The sequence below is a fragment of the Colobus angolensis genome, unplaced genomic scaffold (genome assembly GCF_000951035.1).
Source record: "Colobus angolensis palliatus isolate OR3802 unplaced genomic scaffold, Cang.pa_1.0 Scaffold36, whole genome shotgun sequence".
NCBI lineage: Eukaryota > Metazoa > Chordata > Mammalia > Primates > Cercopithecidae > Colobus > Colobus angolensis.
Window position 1 is genome coordinate 4,798,764 of NW_012116932.1, and position 17,057 is coordinate 4,815,820.

The 17,057-nt window shown below is 41.8% G+C and overlaps 1 protein-coding gene across 1 annotated transcript in view; it reads left to right on the forward strand.

Moving 5' to 3' along the window:
* SCN11A (sodium channel, voltage gated, type XI alpha subunit) overlaps positions 1–17,057 on the forward strand; it is a 117,169-nt gene that overhangs the window by 10,709 nt on the left and 89,403 nt on the right. The window contains exons 4-7 of the mRNA XM_011953299.1: positions 6,631–6,759; positions 8,057–8,151; positions 12,377–12,556; positions 13,609–13,675. Coding sequence (XP_011808689.1) covers positions 6,631–6,759; positions 8,057–8,151; positions 12,377–12,556; positions 13,609–13,675 — 471 coding nt within the window. The remainder of the gene's footprint in view (positions 1–6,630; positions 6,760–8,056; positions 8,152–12,376; positions 12,557–13,608; positions 13,676–17,057) is intronic.

Here is a 17,057-nt window from a genome sequence, read left to right on the forward strand (position 1 = left end):
TTTTGTATTTTTAGTAGAGACAGGGTTTCTCCATGTTGGTCAGGCTGGTCTCTAACTCCCGACCTCAGATGATCCACCCACCTCGGCCTCCCAAAGTGCTGGGATTGCAGGCATGAGCCACCATGCCAGGCTTGAAATGTTTTTAATAGCATGGAAATGAGGCATTCTGAGAGAAAGAAAGAGAGAATTATCCAGTAAAGCGATTTATATCTGCAAATCTTTTGGAGAGGGATATAAGGAATTAGTGAAATGGGAAGGAATTCATTTATTAATAGCTTTTGCATTTTTCGTTGGTAATCTTTTTCAGTTTTAAAATTTCTCTGAATATTTTGCTATATTCTTCTTCCCATTTATCATTTTGTTCACATGTTTTCTTTTTTCTGTGATTAGATTTGCCAGAGGCTTGCCTATCTTTATGTTTTTTTTAAAGTATGTCTTAAATTCTATTTTAAAAACTATTCTATAGTTTTTCTAAAACTATGTCTTAAATTCTATTTGTCTTAAATTCTGTTTTTCTAAAACTATATCTTAAATTCTGTTTATGTATTAAATTCTATTTTTATTTTATTATTATTTTTTGAGACAGAATCTCACTTTCTTGCCCAGGCAGGAGTGCGGTGGAGCAATCTCCACTTACTGCAAGCTTCGCCTCCTGGATTCAGGCGATTCTTGTGTCTCAGCCTCCCAAGTGACTGAGATTACAGACATGCACTGCCACGTCTGGCTAATTTTTGTATTTTTAGTAGAGACGGGGTTTTGCCATGTTGCCCAGGTCTTGAACTCCTGGACTCAGGTGATCCACCTGCCTCAGCCTCCCAAAGTGCTGCGATTACAGGCGTGAGCCACGGCACCTGGCCTTAAATTCTATTTAAAAATATAATATTTTTGGCCGGGCACCGTGGCTCACCATCTATAATCCCAGAGCTTTGGGAGGCCGAGGCAGGCAGATAACCTGAGGTTGGGAGTCCGAGACCAGCCTGACCAACATGGAGAAACCCCATCTCTACTAAAAATACAAAATTAGCCGGGCGCGGTGGCACATGCCTGTAATCCCAGCTACTCGGGAGGCTGAGGCAGGAGAATCACTTGAACCTGGGAGGCAAAGGTTGCGGAGAGCCGAGTTCATGCCATTGCACTCCAGCCTGGGCAACAAGAGTGAAACTCCATCTCAAAAATATATATATATATATATGTGTGTGTGTGTGTGTGTGTATGTGTGTATAATATTTTTCCCTCTACCTTCTTTTATTTTCTTCCTTATACATTCAATAGGACATAACGTATTCTAAAATATGAATTTGAATATTTAGTACATGTATTTTCCTTCTTGTTGTAAATGATAAAAGTATTTATAGCGACAATGCTTGGGGTACAGCTTTGTCTCTGTCTTAATAGGTTTTAATATGTGGCATTTCAATTTTTAATATTTTCTAAATGTCTTTTGTATTCTTATTTTCCCTTCCTCTTTGGTTCAGTTTCTTGCAGATTCTTCTTTAAGGATGTTTGTAGTAACATCTGTGGTATCTGACTTGGCAAGTTGCCAGTATTGTACTACATCTCCCACATTAGTTATGCTTGAGCTGTACATTTCCTTTCAGATCCTCTAGTAATTCAAAGAGACTCACTCAGGTTCAGGCAAATATAAGAAGCTTCTTGTGAATGGAATGGCTTAGCTAATATTTCTAAAATGACTGGACAATGACTCACTGTTTCTAAGGCTTGAGGGACTTGGGCACACAGGCAAAAAAATCACTCTTGCTAGAGGTATGACGGTGAAAGCTGACTAGCAGCTGTTTGTGCCTCTGGTGGGGAGTAGGACTGGGGACTCCCAGACCTTGCAGGCACTTATTAGGGAATACAACATGATCAGGAAAGGGGCTATGTGAGCAAGGTTGGATGCTCCAGGGAAAGATGGACTAATGACCCTGAGAGGCTTTCCTCCCAGAATCTGGGTGATGCTCATTCTCATCATGCTTCTTTAGAACATGTTTTTATTTTCAAATGTTTTCACAGATTTTAAATGGGGATTTGGGAAGGCAGTCTCCAGTCACTTCCACCCTACTTTTTTTCCTAGAAGTGTTCTCTAAATCATATTCACATCTATTCTAATTTACTTGGCTCTAGTGGTTTCTGGGACACTGGTTAGAGGTCAGACTTTGAAAACTGCCCTTTCTTTGACTATAAGTTCTGATTTGGTCTATTTGTCTCTGGAGAATTCTTCTCCCTCCTAGGTGGTGTCTTTGTAGGGACCATCAGTCTCTGTTGCTGGGCGGAATCTGGAACCTGGTTAAGTCTGGCCAGCAGAGGGGCTATGCCTTGAGGAGGGCACAGGTAGCCCCAGGAATAGATGTCATCCTGGCAGTGTCCCTGGGAAATGTGGTCTCCCCTTTGGAGATTTGGCTGTTGCATGAGGTGCTAACTGAGTGCTGGTGCTGCTACTCGTTGCTTACTGCAGCTTCCCTGGAAGCCTTTTTGATCAGGAGGGTAGGACCTATGGAGGAGACAGATCAGGAGAGTGCATTGTTTCCACAGCAGCAGTTTGCCCTGTCTAGCCTTTGTGGTGAGATGCAAGGAGCCTTCTTTCTCTATTGGGGAAGGTAATTTGCTCTGAGGCCATTTTCACTATTAAAATACCTATAAGGCAGGGAGGAAAACCCCTTTTTAGGCCATAGGGAAGCAGAGAGGAAGGAAGCAAGGGTGGGGAAAGCTGCTGCTCTCCCCTGGCAGTTCTGAATAGTAGATACATGAATGTGGGGTGGAAGGAGGCTGTTAAAAATGTCTTCATACAAGGAGGCATGTAATTTCCTCCTGGTGGGCATGGCTTTATTCCATATCAGATGTCATTTTGATCTGCCTGTCCCATCATTGGTCAGGCTTCAACTGGAAAAGAGAGAATGGTGGAAGTAAGAGGTGGGAGGCTAGAATGTCAGGCCGAAATAGCAGCGATGGTCTGCTGTCTCATTTGCTTGAGATCTGTATGAAGACTTGAAAAATCCCACAAATATGCAATTACAGATTTTTATAAAAGCACCTATAACTTTATAATTTAAAATTGATCTTAAAAGATAAACTCTTTGAATGCCTGTTTACATGAGGACATTTTTAACAGCCTCCTGCAACCCTACATTCACACACACATAGTTTAGGACAGACATTATTTAGTCTGATATACTCATTTGTCACACAAAAGGTGAGCAGCTCAGAAAAAGCCTGAAGCAAGGAGGAGCTCTTGCCTGTAGCAGCCTCATGATCATTTCTGCTCTTGGACTTGGCTACTTTGAGGTTTTTCAAGTCCTCAAGGCCTTTGTTCTTTAGTTTTCAGGGCTACTATGGCTGGATAGTTTACCAGAAAAGGTCCACTTCTTCTACTCTTAACTGACAAGTTGTTTAACTGAATTGCTTGTTTCTGTCCCAAGTGAGCATGTCTATGTGTTTGCGCTTGCAGACCCAGTATTTTTGCAGCTTGGGATTATAACAAAAGATACAAGATTTTTTTTTTGAGGCAGAAGAGAAAAAGGTAAATAAATTAGAGTCTTAGCCAAAAAAATTGTCTTAGCCAATTTTATGTTGTGATAAGAGAATACCACAGACTGGATAATTTGTAAAGAATACAGATGTATTTCTTACAGTTCTGGAGGCTGGGAAGTCCAAGATCAAAGGGTCTGCATCTGGTGAGGGTCTTCTTGCTGCATCATCCCATGGCAGAAGGCAGAAGGGCAAAAATGTGCACATGAGAGAGCAAGGGCAAAGAAGCCTGAACTCACCTTTTATCAGGCATCCACTCCTGAGATATTGGCATTAATACCTCACAAAGGCAGTATCTTCATGGCTTAATTACCTCCTAAGTGTCTCACCTTATAATACCATGATAATGCCAATTAAATTTCAACATGACTTTTGGAGGGAACATTCAAACCATAGCAAGGATAGCATATGATGGAAGATTCAGGGAAGAAAAAGGAAGGGCCAGTTTTTATTAAAATTGTGATAAAGTACATATCACATAAAAGATACCATCTTAACTATTTTAAGTTCAGTGGAATTAAGTACATTCACAGTGTTACACAACATTATCATTATTCATCTCCAGAACTCTTTTCATCTTGCAAAACCGAAACTCTATATCCGTGAAATACGAACTCCCCATTTCAGTCTTCCCCTCAGCCCCTGCCTCATATAAGTGGATCACACAGTATTTGTCTTTTTATGACTGAATTGTTTCACCTTACATAATGACTTCAAGGTTTATACATGTTGTAGAATGTGACAAAATTTTCTTCCTTTTTAAGGCTGATTAATATTCCATCACATGTAAATACCACATTTTACTCTGAACTGACAGGTTGTTTGACTGAATTACTTGTTTCAGTCCCAAACATGTGTGCGTGTGTGTGTGTGTGTGTGTGTGTGTGTGTGTACAGACCCAGTATTTTTGACAGCGTGGGAATATAAAAAAAGATATAAACTATTTTTTTTTTAGAAGATTGTCTACTTATCTGGCAAAGGGCATTTGGGTTGCTTCCACCTCTTGGCTATTGTGAACAGTGCTGCTATGAACATGGGTAGGCAAATATGTCCTTGAGAACCTGCTTTCAATTCTTTTATGCATATACCTAGAAGTGGCTTTGCTGGATCATACTGTTTTCCATAAGGATTGCACCATTTTACAATCTCATCAACAGTGCACAAGTGTTCCAATTTCTCCACATCTTCATCAACACTTGTTATTTTAGGTTTTTTTAAAAAATAGTAGCCGTCCTAATGGGTGTGAGGTCATCTCTTTGTGGTTTTGATTTGCATTTTTCTAATGATTAGTGATGTTGAGCATCTTTTCATATGCTCATTGGCCACTTATATTTCTTCTTTGGAGGAATATCTATTCAAATCCTTTGGTCATTTTTTAATTAGGTCATTTAATTTTTTATTGTTGAGTTGTAGGAGTTCTATTTTATTTTATTTTATTTTACTGTAAGTTCTGGGATACATGCGCAGAACATGCAGGTTTGTTACATAGCTGTATGTGTGCCATGGTGGTTTGCTGCTCCAACAACCCATTATCTAGGTTTTAAGCCCCACATGCATTAGGTATTTGTCCTAATCCTCCTCCTCCCCTTGCCTCCCACCCCACAACAGGCCCCAGTGTGTGTTGTTCCCCTCCCTGTGTCCATGTGTTCTTATTGTTCAACTCGCACTTATGAGTGAGTGAGAACATGCAGTGTTTGGTTTTCTGTTGTAGGAGTTACTTACATATTCTGGATGTTAACCCCTTGTTAGATATATGACTTCCAAATTTTTCTTCTATGAGTTGTATGTTTTTCAGATCTTACATTTAGGACTTTAATCCATATTGAGTTAATTTTTTATATGGTGTAAGTAAAGATTCTAACTTCATTTTTCGCAAGTGGAGATTCAGTTTTCCCATTACCATTTGTTAAAAAGACTATCCTTTTTCCAAGGACACTGCCAAGACTATTCCATAGTCTTGTCACCCTTGTAGAAAATAATTTGGCCATATATGCAAAAGTTTACTTCTGGGCTCTCTATTCTATTCCATTGGTCTATATGTGTCTTTATGCTAGTACCACCTTGATGTGCTTTGTCTGTGTCCCACCCAAATCTCATCTTGAATTGTAGTTCCCATAATCCCAACATGTGGTGGGAGGGCCCTGGTGGGAGATAATTGAGTTGTGGAGATGGTTTCCCCCATGCTGTTCTGGTAATAGTAAGTTCTCATGAGATCTGATGGTTTCATTAGGGGCTTTCCCCTTCGCTTCACTCTCATTCTTCTCCTTCCTGCTGCCATATGAAGAAGGACATGTTTGCTTCCCCTTCTACCATAATGGTAATTTTTCTGAGGCCTTCTCCAACCATGCTGAACTGAACTGTGAGTCAATTAAATCTATTTCCATGATAAATTACCAGTCTCAGGTATGTCTTTGTTAGCAGTGTGAGAATGGACTAATACACACCTATTTTGATTACTGTAGCTTTGTAATAAATTTCAGTATCAGGAAGTGTGAGACCTCATAATTTGTTTTTTTTTTTTTTTTGAGATTGTTTTGGCTATTTGGGGGTCACTTGAAATTCCATATGAATTTTAGAATGGATTTATATATTTTTGTAAAAAATGTCATTGGGAGTGTGATAAGGATTGCACTGAATCTGTAGATCACCCTGGCTAGTACGACATCTTAATAATATTAAACCTTTCAATCCCTGAACACAGGTATGAAAAAATTCAGCTATTTACTTATCATTTACTCTCTTCATTGTCCTGTCACCATTGTCTCCTTCTGTACATCAGAGTGACAGCTCTAGAATGGTGGTAACAAACTACAACCTCTAGTACTTGGGCCTCATGTTACCTGAAACTATTCTCAAGAATATGGACATAAAGTTAGGTCTTGAAATGCAGTTTCACAATTTATCTCTAGGCCTGTTTCTCTGAAACTCTAAATACCAGAACTTGCTTAAAAAGCTTGTGTTTTTGAACTCTGGTTTGCCGAAGACCAGAATGTTAAATGTCACATTGAAATGGAAAAAAAAATCAAGGCCAGTAAGATAGAAGGGCTCTTTACTTTTCATATTGTTTATCATGTTTCTTCCTGTTGTAAATGGTTTGCTTTTTAGGTGTGTCTTCACTGGGATTTATATTTTTGAAGCTTTGATTAAAATACTGGCAAGAGGTTTCATTCTGGATGAGTTTTCTTTCCTTCGAGATCCATGGAACTGGCTGGACTCCATTGTCATCGGAATAGCGTAAGAATGTTAAAGATGTTTTTGAAGAGACTTGGGTGGGAAAGAAGCCCCTTTGCTTCCATCAGAGCTCTGTGTGGATTCATTTGAGTGGCTGAGTATGCCCTAGTAATGCCTAGAGCTCTGACTGCCGTGTTGGTTGGCCCTGAACAGCACATGCAGCCAATTGACCAGATGCCTCCACACACAAACCCATTTCTAGGTCAACACTCAAGTTCTTGTTCCTTCAGCCATTTACTCACCAAAACTGGCCTGTTATGGGCCAGGCTTTATGCAAGATACAGAGTATGCCAATGAAATACAAAAAAAAAAAAAAAGAAAAAGACGTGTTTTTCTATCTTGCGAAGCTCACAGTCCAGAGGGGAAGAGTGACAATTAATGACCCTTAAATTACGGTATGATGAGTACCAGGATAGGGGCTATACATGTATTAAGCTGTCAGAGGATATAGGAAGAACAAAGCAGTCTAAAAAATCTTTGACTACTACAAGGTTACAAAGAGCTTTACTCCTGTTTACTTCTAGAAGTTCTGTAGTTTTGGCTTTTATGTTTCAGTCCATGGTCCATTTTGAGTTAATTATTATGTATGGTGTAAGGTGTAAGGTGAAGGCTGAGGCTCTTCCTGCAGGAAAGACATTGATTTGGAATCTGAATGATGAAATGGAGTAAGCAAAAGAAAAAACGAGAAATGCAATGACACATTGCCAGCACAATAGTAAACCTAGCATCATTTAATCTGTACCAGGCATTATGTTAAGCACTTTGCATATTTTTTTCTATTTAATATTCACAAAAGCACTTGGAGGTAGGTGCTAGTAATTTCAGAGTTTGACATTTTGAAGTTCAAAGGTTGTGTGCTCTTAGTTATTGAAAGGCAGTGAAGCACAGTGGTTTAGAGTGTGACTCTGGAGCTACACTGCCTGGCTGCACATTCAGGCTTGACCATGTAGTGGCTGGAGACTTTAGTGAAGTGCCTTGGGGCATGGAACTTGTCAGCCACTCAGTAAATATTTGAGAGGACTTCTATTATTCATTAGCCACAACTACATGGACTATTTCAAGGAGTCTTCATCTGTGTCCACATATGAAGGTGAACTGAGAACAGCGTCCTCTGCAGTTCATATCAAGAACAGTGGTATGCCAGATCCTAAGATAAAGGTGAGGCTGGAAAGGTGAGGCTGTCGATTTCACCTTGGAGGTCACAAGCCCCAGGCTGAGCTTGCTTGTGGCTTTTGTGGAGATGTGCAGTGCAGCTGCAGGACTGAGCAAGCCCATGCTTTCCCTGTGCTTTGTCTTGTAGGATTGTGTCATGTATTCCAGGAATCACCATCAAACTGTTGCCCCTGCGTACCTTCCGTGTGTTCAGAGCTTTAAAAGCAATTTCAGTAGTTTCACGTAAGTCACTCTCACTTCCCACACTGGCTCCTATCTAGAAAGAATGTTAATTTATATTTAAATTTTTTCAAAATGTCATCATGTAAACCAAAACCAAACAAACCCTGCTTTACAAATTTATATGATGGCCCAACTGATAATTATTGAGCACCTAATATGTCCAGGCACTGTGCTAACTGCTTGAGATCTAATAGTAAGCAAATGGATACAGACTCATGGAGTTTTACCTTCTAGGGTAGGGGGTGGGGAGACAGACACAAAACAACAACTATAATAAATAAGTACATTATGTAGCATGTGAGCAAGTGCTATGTGCCAGGGAAAATATAAAGAAAAAGTAGACACCATAGAGTCTATGGGAAGTCACAGGGTATAGGGGAAGCAGGTTGCACTTTTAAACAGAGTGATCAGGATAGTTGTCATTGAGGTGAGAGGTGGCAGAGATTTGAAGATGGCAACGGAGTGACACAAGCAGATATATGGGAAAGAGTATTCTGAGCATGGGAAACAGCCAGCACAGAGATTGAGTAGGAAGGATGAGGATGGGACTGGAGGGGAGAGAGTGAGGGGCCAGGTAGAGGTGAGATCATAGAAGTGAAGGGGGGCCAGATGCAGTCACTCACGCCAGTAATCCTAGCACTTTGGGAGGCCAAGGCGGGGAGATAACTTGAGGCCAGGAGTTTGAGACCAGTCTGGCCAATATGGTAAAGGCTTCTCTCTACAAAAATACAAAAGTTAAGGCCAGGCGCAGTGGCTCACGCCTGTAATCCCAACACTTTGGAAGGCTGAGGCAGGTGGATCATCTGAGGTTGGGAGTTTGGTACCAGCCTGATCAACATGGATAAACCCCATCTCTACTAAAAATGCAAAAGTAACCAGGTGTGGTGGTGCATGCCTGTAATCCCAGCTACTCAGGAGGCTGAGGCGGGAGAATCACTTGAACCCGGGAGAGGGAGGTTGCAGTGAGCCTAGATTGCCCCATTGCACTCTGGCCTGGGGAACAAGAGCAAGACTCCGTCTCAGAAAAAAAAAAAAAACTAGTCAGGTGTGGTGGTGGGTACATTTAATCCCAGTTACTCGAGAGGCTGAAGCAGGAGAATTGCTTGAACCTGGGAGGGAGAGGCTGCAGGCTGCAGGCTGCAGTGAGCTGAGATTGTGCCATTGCACTGCAGCCTAAGGTAAAAAAAAAAAAAAAAAAAAAAAAAGAAGAAGAAGAAGAAGAACTGAAGGGGAGTTTTGTAGGCACAGGGAGGATCTAGGCTTCACTCTGAAGAAATGGGAGCTGTTGTGTGGAGAATGGAATGTAGGGGAGAAGATGGGAGAAGCAGGAAGACCTCCTACTACAGGGAGCATGGTGGACTAAAGATCCCGGTTTCCACCTCTCTGGATTCCCCACTGCATTCATCCACATGTCAAGATCATGCCTGCCCTGCACAGTGTGTGTGGGTTCTAGTGCTGGCCTATTCCTGAAGTATATGGAATTCTTCTAATAGGAAACTTTGGCTCAGGGACTCTCCAGTGACCTGGCTGAGACTCCGACAGCTGAACTGCAGTCTGAGGTTCTTCCTATCCAGTCCTCCTCCCTTGTCTCTCTCTCAGACGTCAAACCTGAGCTGCAGTCTGAAGTTTCTCCCTGCCCACTCCTGCTCCCTGCACTCTTCTTTCACAGGCATCCTCCCAACCCCCACAAATCTCTTGCACATCTGATCTCAGAATGTCTGCTCCTCAAAACCCAAACTGACACAAGAGACAGTAATCCAAGCAAGGGATGGCGGTGCTCTCTGATCAGGTAGTGGTAGTGGAGTTGGTAGACACTGGTCTGATTCTGTATCAATCTGAAGGTAGAAACAATAGCATTTCCTGACTGATCAATTGTATACATGGTGTGAGCAAAAGAGAGGAGTCAAAAATGACTTTTATGTCTGATGTCACTGATTGAGACAGAGAAGGCTGTGAGAGGAGCAGGCCTTGGGGTCAGATTACAAGCTAGCTTTGAACATGTTGTGTTTGAGATGGTTGTAAGACCACCAAGGGAAAGGATTCAGTAGGCAAGTAGGTGTGTATGAGTCCGGGATTCCAGGGATAAGTCAGAGCTGGAGATACCATTTCAGGAATCAAGGGTCTATAGATGATATTTAAAGCTATGAGATCTGAAGAGATCACCAAGGGAATGAGCACTGATGGAGAATAGAAGAGGACCAAGGCCTGAGCCCCAGGGCATTGAAACATGAAAGGGAGAAGAGGAGAAAACAGGGAATGAGATGAGCAGCAGGCACCTGTGAAGGAGGAGAGAAACCAAAGGTGGTCTCCTGGAAACCAGGTGATGAAGCCAAGGTTGGGTGTGAATATGAATTTCAGTTTATTAAAAATAAGGTTATTATATACACCTTTTTTCTCTCCTCCCCCTTTCCTCCCTTTTCTTTACTAAAACAAACAAACAAAACAGCTTGTTATCTTCCCTCTCTGGACTCCTTTCCCCCCACCTTCTCCCCTTCCCTTCTTTTCTCTTCTATCAGTGGCTTTGGCAAACTATAAAAAGACATGGGAACTATTTAGTTGTGTTGATGATATAGACATAAACTATACCATATGGCCCCAATACCTAAACTCCAGGCAATTAAAATCCTTTCAAACAGAAGCAGTAGGTTATTTTTTGAAACTTCATGAAAGCAACTGAATAGTGATAAAGAAACTGGTAGTCAGAGGACACTTTATGTATAATTTATGTCTTTTCCTTCTCCTCTTCCTCCTTCTCCTTCTTCTCCTTCTCCTCCTTCTCCTTCTCCTTCTCCTTCATTTCAAGTAGGACTTTGTTTTCCCAGGTAGATTTAGGAGTTTTCTGCATGAGCTGAGCCCCTTTTATTTTCACGTAAGTAAATACACATTCAGGCAGTCATTTAGCAGCTTTTGTGTCCTCTTCATCATCTCTACACAGGTGAATATGGTCTCTGTTTTGGCCCATGAAATGCACTGAGATGCCTGGATGCTTTTTGGAAGTAAGGGTGCAAGGTACAATCTTTTATGAGACTATGAAAAAACGATCCAGGAATCACAATCATCACTCATCCACATTTCTTGCTTTGGAGAAGCCTCTTGTTATAGATTAAAATCTGCCTTAGGTGATGCTGTAGTAACCTCTAGTTTACCTTCAACTGGTGATATAGTAAGTGTCCCAGCTTAGCCTCCAGGTTCCTGCTATCTGGTGTCATACTTTGTGGGAAGCTCATCTACTGAGGGCTTGGCCTCCCACTGTACGCTGCCATGGGCTCTCACCTCTACACTGATGAAATGAAATTTTGTCACTTAGTGTCATTCCATGCATTGCAATCACATCTGGGAGTTTATCTCTCCAGATATCTTGAGAGCAAAGCCCATGACTCAGTGGATTGCTGAAGTTGACTTCTTCTTTTTCCAGCTCTGTTCAGTGGCATCATGTTGGTAGCTTGAAATCTAGCATGGTGGTGAGTGGGGATCAGGATCTAGACCACAGAATTCAGAAAACAAGGAAACCTATACATGCCATAGATCAGGGCTCTCCTGCCTCCCACTTGAAGAGCCAGTTTTAAACATCTTCCAGCCTGCCACAAGGTTATTTATTTTGTAACTTTGGCAGCTTAACAGTGTGCCATGGACATAGTAGGTGTTTAATAAATACTTCTTGAATGAATGAATGAATGAAAAGAAAACACCCTATTCTAACTGGTAATCTGAGTTTTCTCTCCCAGGATATCCTTATAATTTGGGTCTAGACAAAATTCCTTCTTCATCCCCTATACCCCACAATTTAGCTGTGTTTCATGGTACTCATGTACTTTGACAGTAGACAGTATCTACTAAATGTTAAATACAGGTCTTTCTCATTCTCTAGTGTGGCCCCAGCGTAGGTGGTGCCTTTGCAACTGTCCTCAACCTATGCCTTCTTGAGTCCGTGTGGCATGTTTCTACTCAAAGCCTCCTTGCTTGCTCCTCATAGCAGCACTGAGGCAGGCATAGGGCAGGAATAGAGAGCTTGAGTCTCAAACTTGTTGATTGCTTTGATGACACTCAGCTTCCAAGGCACAGAGTTGGAGCACACACTAAAGGTATCAGAATCATAGGCTAGGCTGGAGTCCAGTTCCAGCCTGCAATTTGACAGTTTCTGAGACCTCAGTTGCTCCTTCCTTGGCCTTTGTGAGTGTCTGGCTGAGGGGGATGGGCTTCTCCCCATGCCTGTCCTCTTTCTCAGGTCTGAAGGTCATCGTGGGGGCCTTGCTGCGCTCTGTGAAGAAGCTGGTCAATGTGATTATCCTCACCTTCTTTTGCCTCAGCATCTTTGCCCTGGTAGGTCAGCAGCTCTTCATGGGAAGCCTGAACCTGAAATGCATCTCGAAGGACTGTAAAAATATCAGTAACCTGGAAGCTTATGGTAAATACCCAACCTTTCACTCCTTAGTTTTTGCATGGTTAACTTTTCCTTATCCTCACTTGTCCTGCCTTCACACCTCCCTTACAGAGTCTCTTAGGAACAAGGGAGGACTTCATCCATCCAGGGTGTTCCTGTGGGCAGATGTATTTCCTAGAGAATTGCCTCATTCTTTGGATTGCCATGGAGAAGGAAAGTCTTGAAACTACATCCACAAGAGCAATTCTATGCTGTCCCATCCCTTTGCCATTTAGATCTCTGCCCACTTCTTTGTAATGATTTGTGGAAGTTTTCAGAATGCTTGGATTTGGCCAACAATAATCAGCAGCTTCCCAGCCCCACTCCTCAAGTATTTCTTCAATGACACATTTTTTTTTTTTTTTTTTAGATGGAGTCTAGCTCTGTCACCAGGCTGGAGTGCAGTGGCACAATCTCACCTCACTACAACCTCTGCCTCCCAGGTTCAAGTGATTCTCCTGCCTCAGCCTCTCGAGTAGCTGGGATTACAGGCCTGTGCCTCCACACCCAGCTAATTTTTGTATTTTTAGTAGAGATGGGGCTTCACTATGTTGGCCAGGATGATCTCTATCTCCTGACCTCGTGATCTGCCCACCTCAGCCTCCCAAAGCTCTGGGATTACAGGTGTGAGTCACCATGCCCGGCTAACAACACTTCTTTCAATGCCCACCCTCTCTATGCTGAGGTTGACCCTACACCTACTCCATCTACACTCTCTTGAGGTCTGTCACGGGACGGGTCTCTGTCCAGCTTGCCCCAGGGAGGATTTTCGGTTCAGTATTGTTTACTGAGCGGCAAAGTGGTGGTGGTGATGTCACTACTTCCTTCTCCAACTTCTCCTTCCTTCTTCTTTTCCCTCCCTTTTTCTTGCTCCTTCTAGAGGTCTTGGGCCCCAGTTTCTCTCTGGACGCACCTCCTTTAATCATTTTAGAAGATGTAGAAACATCCATTTTCAAGCATAATCTGCATACTTACTATTCTCTTTCCTTTCGATTTTTTTTTTTCAAATCTGAATTTATGACTTTTTCCTCTCTCAGACCATTGCTTTGAAAAGAAAGAAAATTCGAATGAATTCAAAATGTGTGGCATCTGGATGAGTAACAGGTAAGAGGTTTATAATCTTCATTTTCCTCCCAAGAAGAGTACCTCTAGACCTTTTAGAATGGTGTGGCAAATAGTCTTTATCTAATGACTGGTGGACACAGTGATGATAGTTCTCATATAATTATTTCATATGTCTAAACAGGTTTAGACTTGTGTTATTAAATTAAAAAAACATTTCCTGGTGTTTAAGGCTGCTTTCCTCCCTAGTTATGTTAAATTGGAAGCTTGTAAGAAACCTACTGAAACAGTGATATTTCAACTTTATGGAGTAGGTATTCAAGACTTTCAAAGCTGAGAAGGGATGCTATGACTGAGAGCCCTGTGAGGCCCTTGTTTCCTGTTCAGTGGCATTCTGCTGCTGCAAGAGTATCTGAGCATGCTTCTTCTCTTTGTTGACCTGTTGACAGCTATTGCCTCTAATTACAAACACAGTTGAACATACATCCATGCACACTTGCCCCAACAGCTGCTGGCCCTCTGGTCCTATGGGGAAACTCTTTTTCCTTTCAGGATAGCAGTGCTTTCTGTGGTGAAAGATTCAATTCAGTGAAGATTTATTAAGTGTATTTCAAATTAAGATAATATACAAGGTACTCTGATGAAACAGATGATGTTCATTCCTAAATTACAAATAGATAACAAGAATCTACAGAGTGTCAAGCCCTGAGTTAGCCTCAAAGAATGCAATTATGAACAAGACAGCTCTACGCTTTTGGAATTGATGTCTTCTAGGGAAGACAGATGCATAGAAAATGCAGTTATATGTTGCATAATGACATTTAGGTTGATAATGGATGACACATATGATACTGTCCCCATAGAATTATAATACTGTATTTTTACGGTGCCTTTTCTGTGTTTAGATACACAAATTCCTACCATTGTGTTATAGTTGCCTACAGTATTCAGTCCAGTAATACACTGTATAGGTTTGTAGCCTAGGAACAATAGGCTATGTCACATAGTCTAGGTGTATAGTAGGCTATACCATCTAGGTTTGTGTGTACACTCTATGGTGTTTACACAACAAAATTGCCTAACTACACATTTCTCAGAATGTGTTCCTGCTGTTAAGCAATGCATGACTACTAGAAAGTGTGATGAGTATTATAAGGGTGATGTGCAGGTACTGAGAGGTATGATGGGGGTGTGATCTTGTCTGGAGAATTAGGGAAGGCTTCTCTCCATTTGCAAGACACAATAGGCTTTAATCTAATAGGAGACTTACTGAGTTTTCTAGAATGATTCTCAACAGAACACACTGCATTGAACTTCCTGAGGATCATTCTAGAAAGAAAAACTGTCTTCCATGAAATCGGTCCCTGGTGCCAAAATGTTGGGAACATTTCTGGCAACAGGGACCGATTTCATGGAAGATAATTTTTCCATGGGCAGGAAGTGGTGGTGGTTTGGGGATGAAACTGTTCTACCTCAGATCATCAGGCATTGGTTAGATTCTCATAAGGAGCATGCAACCTAGATCCCTCACATGCACAGTTCACAACAGGGTTCACACTCTTATGAGAATCTAATGCTCACCACTGATGTGACAGGAGGTGGAGCTCAGGCGGTAATGCTCACTCGCCCGCTGCTCACTTGCTGTACAGCCCAGTTCCTAACAGGCCATGAACCAGTGCTGGTCTGGGGCCTGGGGTTGGGGACCCCTGTCTTAAAGGGAGCCCAATAGCTGCTGTGTATAGCACTTCTTTTACCCCTCACACAGGCAGACAGGTGTGGTTACCACAGGCAAAATCCAAGGTGGGGTGTATAACCTAGACATGCAGAAGCAGCAGCCTTGTTTCCAACTAGTCCTTTATTTTTCCCCAAGTCTTTTGCCTCCAAAGTCTCTTCTTACAATACTATACTGCTATAAAAAGTCTAAAAAACTGTTTTAGCTGTTGAAAACTCAAATAACATCATACACAAAATGAATCAAGTGTGATATGTATATGACAATAGAGAGTGGTGGGGAAAGTAGAGAGGCAGAGGACACATGCCATGCTTAACAGCAGTTAAACTTGAGGTTTTTTTTTTTATTTTAATAGGTTTTGGGGGAACAGGTGGTACTTGGTTACATGAATAAGTTCTTTAGTGGTGATTTCTGAGATTTTGGTGCATGAACTGGTCTTCTTTTTAGCTTTTATTTTAGGTTCAGGGCTACATGTGCAGGTTTGTTATATAGGTAAATTTGTGTACAGATTATTTCATCACCCAGGTATTAAATCTAGTACCCATTAGTTATTTTTCCTGATTCTCTTCCTTCTTTCAACCTCCACCATCCAATAGGTCCCAGTATCTATCATTCCCCACTGTGTGTCCGTGTGTTCTCACCATTTATCTCCCATTTACAAGTAAGAACATGTAGTATTTGGTTTTTCTGTTCCTGCATTAGTTTGTTAAGGTTAATGGCCTCCAGCTACATCCATGTTCTCGCAAAGTAATAGAACTCATTCCTTTTATGGCTGATAGTATTACACGGCATACATGCACCACATTATCTTTATCCAGTCTGTCACTGATGAGCATTCAGGTTGCCTCCATGTCTTTGCTATTGTGAATAGTGCGGCAATGAACACTCACTTGCATGTGTCTTTACAATATAATGATTTATATTCCTTTGGGTATATACCCAGTAATGGGCTTGCCGGGTCAAATGGCAGTTCTGTTTTTAGGTCTTTGAGGAATTGCCACAGTTTTCCACAATGGTTGAGCTAATTTGCACTCCCAACAACAGTGGATAAATGTTCCTTTTTCTCCACATCCATGCCAGCATCTGTTATTTTTTGACTTTCTAATGTAGCCATTCTGACTGGTGTGAGATGGTATCTCATTGTGGTTTTGATTTGTATTTCTCTAATGATCAGCAATGTACAACTGGTCTTTATAGGGCTCTTGTCTCTAAGTTTATGTGCCAGGCACATCTCTCTCAGTCTAGGTACAATATAAATGCTCCAGAGTTTTATGGTAAACCAACTCCTAGTACACAGCATTCCACACTGATCACAACATGCTCGCTTCTGAGGAGATGGCACTCTGAGAAGGCAGGTCTGTGATCATCTTCCCAGGCAGGCTTTGGTCTGTTCAGGGCCCAGACTAGTCTTCACCCTCCGGTTACCGCTTCCTCCCCTGCTGACTAATTCATAGTGACTACAACTCAGATCTGAAGTCTAAGTAGGAAGTTCCAGTAGATAAAGAGAGTGAACAATTCCAGACAGTAGGCACAGCAAAGGTGAGCATAAGGTCTTGGAGCACAAGAGCATGTAGGGAATGATAAGAAGCCCAGCAGCTTTTTGGACAGACAGGCAAGAGAGCAGGCAGGAACAGAGACAAGAGCCAACCATGAAGGACCTGATAGCTCATCAGTGCCAACAATTTTGGTCTT